Source organism: Megalobrama amblycephala, linkage group LG15, assembly GCF_018812025.1.
Source record: "Megalobrama amblycephala isolate DHTTF-2021 linkage group LG15, ASM1881202v1, whole genome shotgun sequence".
Classification (NCBI taxonomy): domain Eukaryota; kingdom Metazoa; phylum Chordata; class Actinopteri; order Cypriniformes; family Xenocyprididae; genus Megalobrama; species Megalobrama amblycephala.
In genome coordinates this window covers 36,346,220-36,358,516 of record NC_063058.1, presented here as the reverse complement: position 1 = coordinate 36,358,516, position 12,297 = coordinate 36,346,220, and the positions used below count along the sequence as shown (strand labels likewise).

General features: G+C 38.0%; 2 protein-coding genes across 2 annotated transcripts in view; one reads left to right on the top strand and one right to left on the bottom strand.

The window, feature by feature from the left end:
- LOC125247063 overlaps positions 1-3,254 on the top strand; it is a 4,561-nt gene extending 1,307 nt beyond the window's left edge. Inside the window, exons 5-8 of the mRNA XM_048158226.1 lie at positions 73-141; positions 257-325; positions 437-1,124; positions 3,229-3,254. Coding sequence (XP_048014183.1) covers positions 73-141; positions 257-325; positions 437-1,124; positions 3,229-3,254 — 852 coding nt within the window. The remainder of the gene's footprint in view (positions 1-72; positions 142-256; positions 326-436; positions 1,125-3,228) is intronic.
- Positions 3,255-4,091: 837 nt separating this feature from the next.
- LOC125246535 (GTPase IMAP family member 8-like) lies at positions 4,092-11,454 on the bottom strand. Its single transcript, XM_048157478.1, has 3 exons — positions 11,281-11,454; positions 10,446-11,006; positions 4,092-6,393 (listed from the first exon to the last, which is right to left on the bottom strand). Coding segments are annotated over exons 1-3 (1,866 nt in total). The 5' UTR covers positions 11,282-11,454; the 3' UTR covers positions 4,092-5,089.
- Positions 11,455-12,297: the final 843 nt, after the last annotated feature.

The window sequence follows — 12,297 nt, the reverse complement described above, 5'->3', positions numbered from 1 at the left end:
CAGCCAGAACATTTACAAAATTTAAGTACATGCATAAAACTAGTGGTCCAAGTACCTGTACATGTCTCACAGGGAAACTTTTCTACTGATGAAGAGAATGAGGTCGTCAGCGATGCTGATGGAAACTTTTCAGATGCTGATGTGAGAATGGATTTCTGATATTTTTTTTAATCCAATGCTTTTTGCATACATTTGTAAATATCGGTGTTCATATGGATTTTGTTTTAATGTGCAATAAATGCACAATTTCTGACAGGAAGGCTTTTCTGCTGATGACGAGGGTGATGTTTTTAGTACAGCTGATGAGAACTTTCCACAGACTCATGTGAGAATAAAGTTTAGAATATGTATCTAGTCTATAGCCTCATGCTTTTTTTTTTAAAGCTCACACTTCTTTATGTGTCAGCTTGTAATTAGTGCAATATTTACTTTCTAGATTGTCAGAAACCACAGTGCAGTTTGTGAGGGAAGCACAGAAGAAAGAGAGGAGTGTGCCAGTGAGGAAAAAATATATCCAAATGCCAAAATCACTAATGAAGAATCTCTGCTGTGCATACTTGCCTACAGCCTCAGGCATACAACATCCAAAGTGGCTTTGAGTGACTTGTTAGATCTTATCAATCTCCACTGTCCTGATTCAACCAATGGTGTTCCAGATAGCTTATACAAGTTCATGAAATCCTTTCACTGTGACACTTTTGAAGTCCAGTATATTTGCCCATCCTGCCAACATTTCTTTGGTAGTGAAATCCCCACCCATTGTGCTTCATGCAATGGTACCCCAGGGGACATGGAAAACTTAATCAAATCTGGCTCTGTCTTTATCAAATTATCTATTTCAGATCAATTAAGAGGTAAATTTCAAGATACAGATTTTTGTCAGTCTTTGAATTACAAATGGTCAAGGACAAAGCGCAACTCACAAAATGTTGAAGACATATTTGATGGCACTATGTACAAATCGATTGATGCACTGAATGACCCAAAATTGTTGAATATTTCAGTGTCCTGGAATGTTGATGGTGTTCCAATTTTCAAATCTTCTCCTTTTCATATCTGGCCTCTTCAAGTCACAATCAACGAGCTCCCCCCTAATCTGAGGGCAAAGCATGTCATTCTTGGCGGTTTGTGGTTTGGGCCAAAAAAGCCAGAAATGAACTCGTTTCTGCAATCATTTGTTGATGAATTGCGTAGTCTTGAAAACCAAGGGTTACCTTGTCAGTGGAAAGGTGAAAAAACAGTAGTCCATGTATACAGTTTGCTTTGCATTTGTGATTCAGTGGCTCGTTGTGCTGTACAGAATGTCAAACAGTTTAATGGAGAGCATGGTTGTAACTGGTGTTATCAAAAGGGTGAAGTTGTAGAAAAAGGTAATGGGTTTACTAGGGTGTATCCTTTGCAGTCAACAGGGCCAGAGCTGAGATCACACAGAAAACACACTGAAGATGCTCAGCAAGCTGTTGGTTCTGGAACATGCATAAATGGCGTAAAAGGTCCATCTCCTCTAATGCTGCTGATGTTTTTTAATATGGTTTCTGGATTTGCATATGATTATATGCATGGCATATTACTTGGTGTTTGTCGCCAGCTGACTACCCTATGGTTTGACTCCAAATACCATACAGAGCCTTGGTACATTGGAAGAGAAAACGAGCAGATTGAAAGAAGGTTACTTGCCATTAAACCACCTACAAGTATAACAAGACCACCCCGTTCAATTTCTTTGCGTAAATATTGGAAAGCTTCGGAATACAGACACTTTCTCTTATTTTACAGCCTTCCCTGTTTGTTCGGCATTTTACCCAGACAATATCTTGACCATTTACTACTTCTAGTACAGGCTACATACATTCTCCTTCAAGATTCAATTTCCCCCCACGACATTGACAAAGCTGATGGCCTTTTAAAAGCATTTGTGGGCCGTTTTGAGTCTCAGTATGGAAAGTGTCATGTGTCTTATAATGTCCACATACTTGTACATGCAGCAGCATCTGTGAAAAATTGGGGTCCTTTATGGAGTCACAGTGCATTCTTATATGAGTCCCAGAATGGACACCTTCAGAAACTCTTTCATGGCACACAAGCTGTAGCAGAACAAATTGTTAACATGTTTAACCTTTACCAACATGTTCCACGACTCATTGCTGCTGTATTCAGTGATGAACAAACACGGCAAAGCAAAAGCTTTGTTGAAAAAATGTTGGGAGGCACCAATATTGTGACAAAGTGTATTGGTAGTTCTAGCGTGATGTTTCTTGGATGCCCACATGTACGACAGCCAACCCCAAGAGAGTCTCATATCCTTCAAGAGTCAGGTTTTAGTGCAAATAAAGCTTTCAGTTTTTATTCTAGGGCTGTGGTTAATGGCAAGCGAATTCATTCAAAAGGAGCTAAATCTTTATCTAAAAGAATCAACCATGCAATTCAAACCAAACATGGGTCTATAGCATTAGTACGATCATTTATAGACGTAGGCAATGCGCAAGGAGAGGGTCATGCCTTCATTGATGTTATGAAAACAACAAGTAATGACATCAGCAAAGACAGAGAATCAGGGATAACGGCAAAAAGCATTTTAAAAGAAAGAGGGATTGACTCAGTTGAACTTATCAAATGCACAGACATACATTCAACCTGTGTCTACCTCAAGGACCTACCAGGTCTTGCAAATAATTTTTTTTGCATCCAACCAAATAGATGGGAGTTGGATTAAAAACAAAATAGCTGCATCTTCATGTTATAAAAGGTAAAAATGTACAGTATACAGACTCATATCTCTTGAATGTTGACATGTCGTGGATGTTTGCAGAAATGTATAATTTTGAAATGATTTAGAGAAATGTTTTTTTTTTTTAATAATTGCCTATTTATTCTTACTCTTAATTTTTTTAATTTACTTGTTAAGACTCATTGTTTTGTCTCGTTGCTGCCAACAGCCAGAGCATAATATATCCAAAATAGTTCCATGAAATGTACTTGAATCTAATTAAATAAAAATTGTATGAATAAAACTACAGCAACTATCAGAGTTTTATTCTCTAGTCTAGACATAACCTATCCTGAATCCAAAACCTGTAGGGTTTTTTTATATATATTTTTTGACTTATTTATTTTTCATTTACAGGGAAAACTCCTGTAAGCAAACATTTTGTTTCTGCGTGAGGTGCACGGCAGTCCTGCAGGATTTTTTTTAAAATTCCTGTATGATTTTTCACTTGTGCTGTACAGCGCAGTATGTGCAGCAGTATGTGTAGGACATTCCTACATGTTCTAGAATGAACCCTTCAGTACAACAGAAACATGCAACACAAGTAAAAAATCCTGCAGGACTATAATTCCTGCAGGACTGCTGTGCAGTACAAGTGAAAAATCCTGTAGGACTTTATAATTCCTGCAGATTTTAAAAAAAATCCTGCAGGATTTTATAATTCCTGCAGGACTGCTGTGCAGTACAAGTGAAAAATCCTGCAGGATTTTATAATTCCTGCAGATTTTTTAAAAAATCCTGCAGGGTTTTATAATTCCTGCAGGACTGCTGTGCAGTACAAGTGAAAAATCCTGCAGGATTTTATAATTCCTGCAGGATACCTGCAGAAAAAATGAAAATCCTGCAGGATTCCTGTAGGTTATTTTTGTAAGGGTTACTCTATTCTTTCCCAGTTCACCGGCACACTTACTTTCATGTATTTCGGGAGAAGTGGATAAATTCACGGGTTGTAAATCCAACAGATCCGATTCTCTGTGCGGCGCAAACTAACATGGCGGCGCCCATCGCTCATATGGCTCAACTAACGCGATCGTTATAAAGTTGTTTAAACAGCAAAACACATCCACTTGCACATATTTGGCAATCGGAATATTATATATTTCATGCTATAGTTAACAAATTTGTGAATATTTTGAATAAAAAAGGAAAAATTAAATGAAAGCAGATCATCACTCATACAGTGCTGCGGTGTGTCAAGTAACAAGCAATGACGCGTCACCGTGGAAACCATAAAGTGATACGTTCTAAATAACGGTCGCCTTAAAAAACTCACGCTGGGGGGGTCAGCCAGAATATTTGAAACTTACGTGCGAAAGGGTTAAAATAAGAAATTTATTCACAGACATTAAAACAAAAAATTTACTCAATAATTTACAATTATTAACAATCATTTCACTTAAAGTAGGATATTAGTACATTCATTTCTTATTTCTTTTGATCCATAAACAAAAAACTCTCAATTAACACCATGTTCTCTTCAGTCAGGCATATCGAATCCCTTGGAAAGCTCTGTGTGCTGGTGAAGCGAGAGCACACCAGAGCCATGCAGTAAATGAAGATAAAACAAACCCACAAACTTATGATTTCTGTTAACACTCTTTGCTTATAGACTTGGCTTAATATTATAATTTAAAAGAAGTTTTGATTTATCTAGATTGTAAATGCTGTATTAAATGACTTTCGGGGCTATGTATGTCATTACACAAAAATATCTGCAACATTTTCATTGGAAAATAGTTTACCCCTATAATGATGAAGTGAAAATATAATTTTAGAAATGTTTGTAAATTTATTAAAAATAAAAATCTGAGATATTACATTTACATACAGTCAAACCAAAATGTATTCAGACACCTTGAACATTTCATTCATTAATACAGTTTATTCACTATAGTTTAATAAAATATGACAAGATCTCAGAGTTAAACTGCATGTGTCCGAAAATAATAATCTTATTTATGTCAGATAACACATAATCAAAAACATGGTCAGGTCAAAGTGTCTGAATAATTTTAGCTCCAAATTCAAGAGAAATGAGACACCTGAGGGCACCTGAGATAAATATCAAGTGTTGTTGCAAAGGCTCTGAATACATATGTAAATGTGATATTTCAGTTTTTTTTTTTTTTTATTAATTTACAGACATTTCTAAAAATTCTGTTTTTACTTTGTCATTATGGGGTACTGAGTGTAGATTGATGTGTAGATTGATGAGGTAAATATAAATTTAAACAATTGTGGTATCAGGTTTCAACATAACAAATTTGAAAAAATCGGAATAATTTCTGAATTCACTGTATGTTTACCAATTGTATTTGACCGTTATTGAAGCACACAGGGTTTCCTGTGGTTTTTCTCCCAGTTGTCAAATTTCTGAGCATTTTTTGCTTTAAAATTCTTGACTTCTACAGCATACATTTCAGTCGTCTCTTTTAACCTCCTCATGGCCTCATCCATCTTTTGTTGGCATTCTTCTATTTCCTTATAGTGTTGAAGCAGACGTTCCTTCTCTGCGTTTCTCTCATCTTCACGTATTTTAGGTAAATCTTTGCTGATATGGTCACCTGTAACTGTGTGTTTATTTTGTCTTTTCTCTTTATTTGCTGTTTCTTTTGTTTTCCATGTCTTCCTTCTATTCTTTTTCTTTTTGCCTATTTCAGTACGATCTTTATCAGATTCTCTTTCTGTTTCTGTTCTCTCTATGTCCAGGTCTGTTGTTTCTGAAATCTGATTTTCCCCTTTATCCATCTTCGTTCCCTCAACTTTCGATTCACATTGATCTTGCATTTGTTCGGGATCTCCTGCGCCTCTGTTCTCTGTCATTTTTCTGATCAGTTTGTTCTCGCTTTCCAAGGGCAGACATTCTCTAACTTTTGCTTTTTTCTGCTCTAATTTCTCTTTAATGTCTTTGATTTCAGACTCATATTTGGTTTTAAGTGCCTCCATCTCTCGTCTGCTCTCCTCCTCCATCTCTCTACATATCTGCATGAGTATAAATGCTCTCTCAGCCTCATGAAACATTTTGTCATTATAGAAACTGGAGTTATTATTATTCATCATCTCATCAATCTTCTTTAACAGACTCACGACCTGATCAGGATCTTTCTGTTTATTATTGAACACATGATATCGTCCTCCACAGTCATCTATCAGTTGTTGCACATGTTGATCTCCATCTTTAATGTAATCTTCAATACTTTGATCTGACAGATCATCTCCTCGTGTGAACAACACCATAGTGTAGGCATCTGCTTTCTGTCCGAAGGTCATCTTGATGAGCTGAAGCGTTTCTCTCTCTTCTTGTGTGACCGGGCCAACAGCGATGACCAGCAGAAACACGTGTGGTCCTGGAGTTGACAGTTCAATGCATCTTATGATCTCCTTGTGGACGTCTTCATTGCTGAGACTTGTGTAGAAGAGTCCTGGTGTGTCCACCACAGTCACAGGTCGACCACAGACCTCTCCGGTCTCTCTTTGGCACATCTTGGTAACAGATTTCATGCCAGTCTTTGATTGAAACACGTCGCGTCCCAGGATGTTGTTTCCGGTTGCACTCTTTCCCACTCCAGTTTTTCCAATCAGGACGATCCTCACACACTCCAGGCTCTTCTCTGTGCTAAATGGGGCTGTCAAATCACAAACACAAATGTTCTCAGTACAATCATCTAAACAAACATTTTGGTAACATAAATAATTCTGTAAAATAATTTTCAGATGTTTCCAAAACCTCAATCATTCTAAATCTATGAAATTAGCCACACCATGACTGTAACTGTACAAAATGCCCTCAGTAAATTCAACATGTATGGTCATTGTAGAGTAATACAACATAAGTCTAAAGTAGGTGACAGTCTAAACCCTGATAAAGTCAGTGCTAGAACTGCATCGGCCTCAGCATGTTGCATCATAAACAAAAAAAGTCAAGTCATCTTCATTTATATAGTGCTTTTCACAATACAGATTGTTTCAAAGCAGCTTCACAGTGACAATTAAATGATTGTTTTGGCTTTACAGCAGCTGTAAAGAAAATATTATTATCGTGCTAATGTATGTTTTTGATTGAAAACCTCCTATCGTTTATTGTTGTAAAAACTGTTAATTATTACTTTAGGGGCTGCTTAAATGACACCTTTCCTACTGAAAACCGAATACCTTTAATGCATTCTTGACGTTCATGTATGTGTTTGAATGCATGTGTGCAGATAAGATTTCTTGCTGCGCGGGATTACATTTTGAATGAAAGGCGGATTGCGGTCGGTAACTATAGTGTACTTTAGGCGGGAGCGGGCGGTCTGACAATAACCCGATCGCTCCAGAGATGCTTTGACATCAGCGCATTTGTGCTTGAATTTGAAGTGAACAAAACTTTCTGCAGTGCTGGCTCACACAGTCCCCAGTTCTCTGTCCTGAGAAACCTGGCAAGATATGTTCTTTGCATTAGAGGTCTGCACAAGTGTAGCTTCAGAGAACATTCAACCTTCGGATCGGATTTTGGAGGAGAGACACTGAAACGGTCGTCAGTCAGTGTCATTCTGTTCTTGCTCGGATGTTAAAAAAAAAATGTATTTTGCAGTATAGCTAGTAAGCCAACAGTTTTCGTTTATGTAATTTTGGCTTAGCCTATAGTTTTGAGGGACATGTTGTAGGCTATTTAATTTAGCCTATTTTTCTCTGTGATATTTAGCCTGTTATTCTTTGTGACATCCTCTGACATTTTTTAGAGTGTTGACAGTATTATAGACAAATAACAAATCTTGTATATGCAATGTTTTATATTTATCCCCAATCACTCTCTTTCTTTAGGGGAAGTTTAAACGCGAGATTCTGGAAACGATCTTTAGCGGGACCCGTCGGGTCGGGAATAAAATCGCTATATGCGGATAGCGGGTGAACACAGAGTGAATTTTAGGCAGGAGCGGGTGCGTGTGGAATAGAACCTTTGCGGGAGCGGGACAAAAAAAAACACCGCAGACCTCTAGTGCAGGGAGCAACAGGGGTTAGGTACCTTGCTCAAGGGCACCTCAATCATTCCTGCCGATACTGAAACTTGAACCTACAACTTTTGGGTTACAAGCTCAACTCTCTAACCATTAGGCCATACCCCGTTTCCCTGGGTTCCTGAATTTTCTACTAAGATTGACTACATCTTGTATTACTCAGATATTTTTAGATTGGAACCCATAACTGTAGCGTAACTGGTTGTTGGGAAATGATCCTTCAAGTCGGAGGTGATTTGCTACAGTGACAGTGTGGTTGACATGCTTTAGAGAGAGCTGTGCTGTGTGGTAATCACTAGTAAGCTGATAACCTCCATAATCCACTTAAAATGGTCAAAGTAGGAAGGATGAAGTTTTTGGCATTTGACTACCCTGGAACAGGTATGAGCATAGACAAGAACAGGATTCTAGAAAACACAAAGATGGCACAACTCAAATTCCTCATTAGTTTTCTACTGCGATGACAGATTGACTGATGACGACTGATGATTTCCTTCAAAGTCAACATCATTCCACTGCCTTCCAGAATCTGGGGCACAATCCTTCCCAGTCCCCTAGAATCAAGCTGCTTCCTTAAGTTTACCTAAAGCTTGCAATCAATTTGTAGAAAATTTAGTAAAAATGACCAAAAATGCTGGTGGTGGCTGGCAACTTTTTAAAAAAAAAGCTGGCAGGGAAAGAGTTAAAAATACATTTTCAGCCTGTAGAATGGGCGTCAGCCCGCTGGGCGAGAGAGAGAGATAACTGTGATTAGCTGTTCAGTTTAGTGAACAAGTCGAAGTACAAGAATAATAGCAAAACAGTGAGTGAATGAGTCAAGGGGTACAGACGGAAGGCTGTTTTAACTTTATATCATGTACATGAGTGTTCCTGGATGAATGTTTAATATTAATGTGAGCTGAATGGAATATTGAAAGTGATCATGAATGATATTCAAAACGTTAAGCATGTGCTGCTTTGTTTTTTGTTTGTGCTTTGGTTTGTGTATCTGCAGTTTCATAAATAGATGGATATTTATGAAAAAATATCCCTTAACAAGCACCCCCTCTCCTTCATTTAAACCTTCTACTTCAACAGATAATTAATTAAAAAGCAAAGGCTATTGTTCCTACTGTAAGATTACTAATTCTTCATGACATCAATTACAAAACAGTCAAAGATACCTCATCAGTTCCAAGCTTCACTTCTGAAACATTATATCAAAGTCCCTTTAAGACAAGTCATTTCACTCGGCGGCCATCTTTGAAACGCCTCTCGGGCATCCTGGGCATCATCCAATCTCTTTGAATGGGGAACATCAAATTCTCCAAAACTATTCGCCAACCTTACGATTAAATTTCATATTTGAAATCACCAATGAAATCTGACAACAGCTGTCTTATAAATGTTTTATCCAAACGCTCGAATCATGACAAAAAACAATTTTTTAGGCTGGATCAAGCTAATGCGCATGCACAGACCTAAATGCGCGTCTCTTCTGCCTTATTTCGGAGGCGCGCATCTGACTGTTTCTATAGAAACCGGTGCTTTTAACGGCTGCTGCAGTGACGCGATGACTTTACCAGTCGGCGATTGGCTCTTATTTTGAAGGCGGGACTTATTCCGCCATATCCCATTCAAAACAATACGAGTGACACGTCTTGTGTTATTCTATAGTCTTTGATTATACCTAGACAAACCAGGGACAGACAGCTATCTTGCCCAGACAAGCTCCTGCTGAATCCTCTTCACTTTCAGTAGGTCCTTTTCACCTCAGTGTCATCCCACCAGGGAGAACTGATGAGAAATAAAAGTCATAAGAATCGGACACCCTTCAATACCCCAACGAGAAACCATTCATCTGGAAGATCAGGAGACCCTTGAATTTCAGAATAAAAGAGTCATCAGGATTGTCATAAAATGGCATTGAAAGGTTTGCTACCTCCCTGATGCGAAAATCAGGGATGGTCAGGGATTGGCTGGTCAGTAGACATAGGTTGTAGCAGCAAACCTGCTGTGAGATGATCATGCTGGATTTCTGACACTGTCAAAAAATTATCGCAGTCTATCTTTGGTTGTAAGACTGTGACAAAGGCCATCTTTGAACTCTATCACTGTACAACATAGGACTACAGTTTAGGAGCCATTAACATAGAAATCGCCACAATTGTTTCACAATGGCAATCTTTTGTCAGGGACAACCCAAAATTGTGCTGTATGTACCGGGCTTAAGAGCTGAAGATTTTATCTAAACAATAAAGACCATCTCAACATCATCTTTAAAGACTTCCCATGTCTGAAACAGAGTACACCCCTGTCTTATATAGGCTGCTCAGCTTAGGCCCAGAGTTGGACAAAAATATAGACATCCTTCAAGTAGGAAGACTTTAATAAGCTGAAGTTCTTATAGGGGTCCCACAAATGTCAGCAACCAGATAAAGATATCCTTCCTATCTCTTCCTAACAATATCACTGAAATCACTTTCTGAAGAAAAAAATTCCAGCTGATCAATTATAAAAAGATTGACAGCAAGAATCCACCCAACTTTAAAAAGCTTGAGGATTTAAGTGGCAATTTACTCTAAAGTGCTTGTAATAAACAAAAGGCTATCATGCTTTGGTGTGGATACTAATATAGGTTTCATTCTTGGTGTGAACATTTCTTAAATGTCATTGATTGCAGTATCAAGGGTGTAACTTACCACTACACAACTGCTGGTGGCCTCCATTTTCTATCACCATCATCTCGATGCTCTTCAGAAGTTTCTTCACCTGTGATTTTTGTCCTTTCCTCTGTAGATGATGGGGTGGAAGTCTGCTGGTCTGTGGTAGAGACTTTACTGATTCAAAGTCAGTAAAGTCTTTACCACTCATATACTCCTGGTCTTCATGCATGAAGACAACAATCATATATTCAGATGCCCCTTCACCAAAAATGATGTTAATGTTGTGCTTAAGAGTGTCTTTCTTTAAGTCTGTATATGTTCCAGGCTTGAGGACCAGCAGTAGGGCATGAGGTCCAGAGCAAGACAGATGGAACAGTCTCTTCACATTTTGTTTTTCTGGAGAGAGAGCAGGACCAAGCAGGTCAGGAGTGTTGATGACCACCAAACGTCTCTTCCAAACCATCCCTTCACGCTCCTCAAACAAATGCAGGGAGGACGGTAACTCTGAAAAGGCCTGTTGTCGCAGAATCATGTTTCCACAGAAGGCTTTTGCATCTGCGTGTGACCCCAGCAGCACTACTCTCAGCTTTTCTGACACTGAAATTACATGGACAAGTTTTGTGTTAACAGATAATCATCTTAAATCCTGACAGCCTCATAAAAAGAAACTTTTATTCAATTCTGGGGTGGGAGAAGGAAATAAAAGAAATCAGGTAATCATTATATTCCAAGATAGTAAATAAATTCCATAGAATAATTAAGTGCATGTTAAAGTCTTCACAGTTTTTTTTTTTAAAAAAGAGAAACATCAGTTAATTTAATATCTTGAAAATCTTGTTCTACACACATTTTTATTATATATAGAACTTACTGTTTGGAGGTTGCTGTATGCTTCCTATTCTATGGAATGGTGCTGGACTTTTTGACAGATCTTCATCTGTTAAAAAAAATATTTAGAATATTTAAAGCAATGTTGTTTTACAGAAACATTTTATTGAAACATATACAACGTTGTTTAATCTTTTATTTGGATTTGAATCTACATGTCTTTTGTATGCACCTAAATAATGTATAAAATAATTTTAAAAATATGAACAGACTTACCAGGTTGTCTCAATGATCTTCTGCAGTTGTCCATCTTACCACAACTGTCACTTTTGTACAGATCAGCCCCCCAGACAGTAAAAAACGAACTGTTGCAGCTACATTAGTGTGAGTGAGTGAGTGAGTGAGTGAGTGAGTGAGTGAGTGAGTGTGTGTGTCTGTTAAATCAAGTTGTGCACTCATCACAAATCAGAAACCTGTTGGACTTGACATTTGGGGTACATTCCAAACAACTTCAGTGTTATATGATACTGCATAGTGTGATCTGTCCAAAGACTGACTGAGTCATCTTTAAACAGCATTGCAAAATGCAGTGGTGTTTAATGGACATATATTCTCTGAGTTAATTAATCTTGATCACTCTGTTGAAAGTCATTTTGTTTACACAGCTCAGGAGACACTTTGCTCATAACTCAGACAACACATGCCAGTTTGTGAATTCTCTAAATTTGCATGTGCATAAGATGTACACATGCACAGCAGTCCTCTTTACTCTCACTCTGACAGTCTGACAGAAAGTATGATGTAATCTGACTAACATCAGCTGGAAAAGTGCTTTAGAAAAGTGATGAACAAGCTGCATCATGTTAGTAGCGAATCAAAGGTTATGAGCACAATGCTAACAGATTCATGCAATCAGTTAAGCGAATCAGTCAGGATTTGGACAAGCTATGCAAATACTCCAAGACATCCTTTTAATAGTGTTTCTCACGGGGGGTGCACACATGCACTTATGTGAACAGAGATATGACACATGTGCCATCAAAGCTACAGTCTCAAATTG

Bases quoted from the DNA above. Each gene is read 5' to 3' on its own strand.
- LOC125246535 (XM_048157478.1), bottom strand. The intron at 6,394-10,445 runs GTAAGTTACACC...GTGATTTGACAG, and splicing joins CCACCAGCAGTTGTGTAGTG to CCCCATTTAGCACAGAGAAG.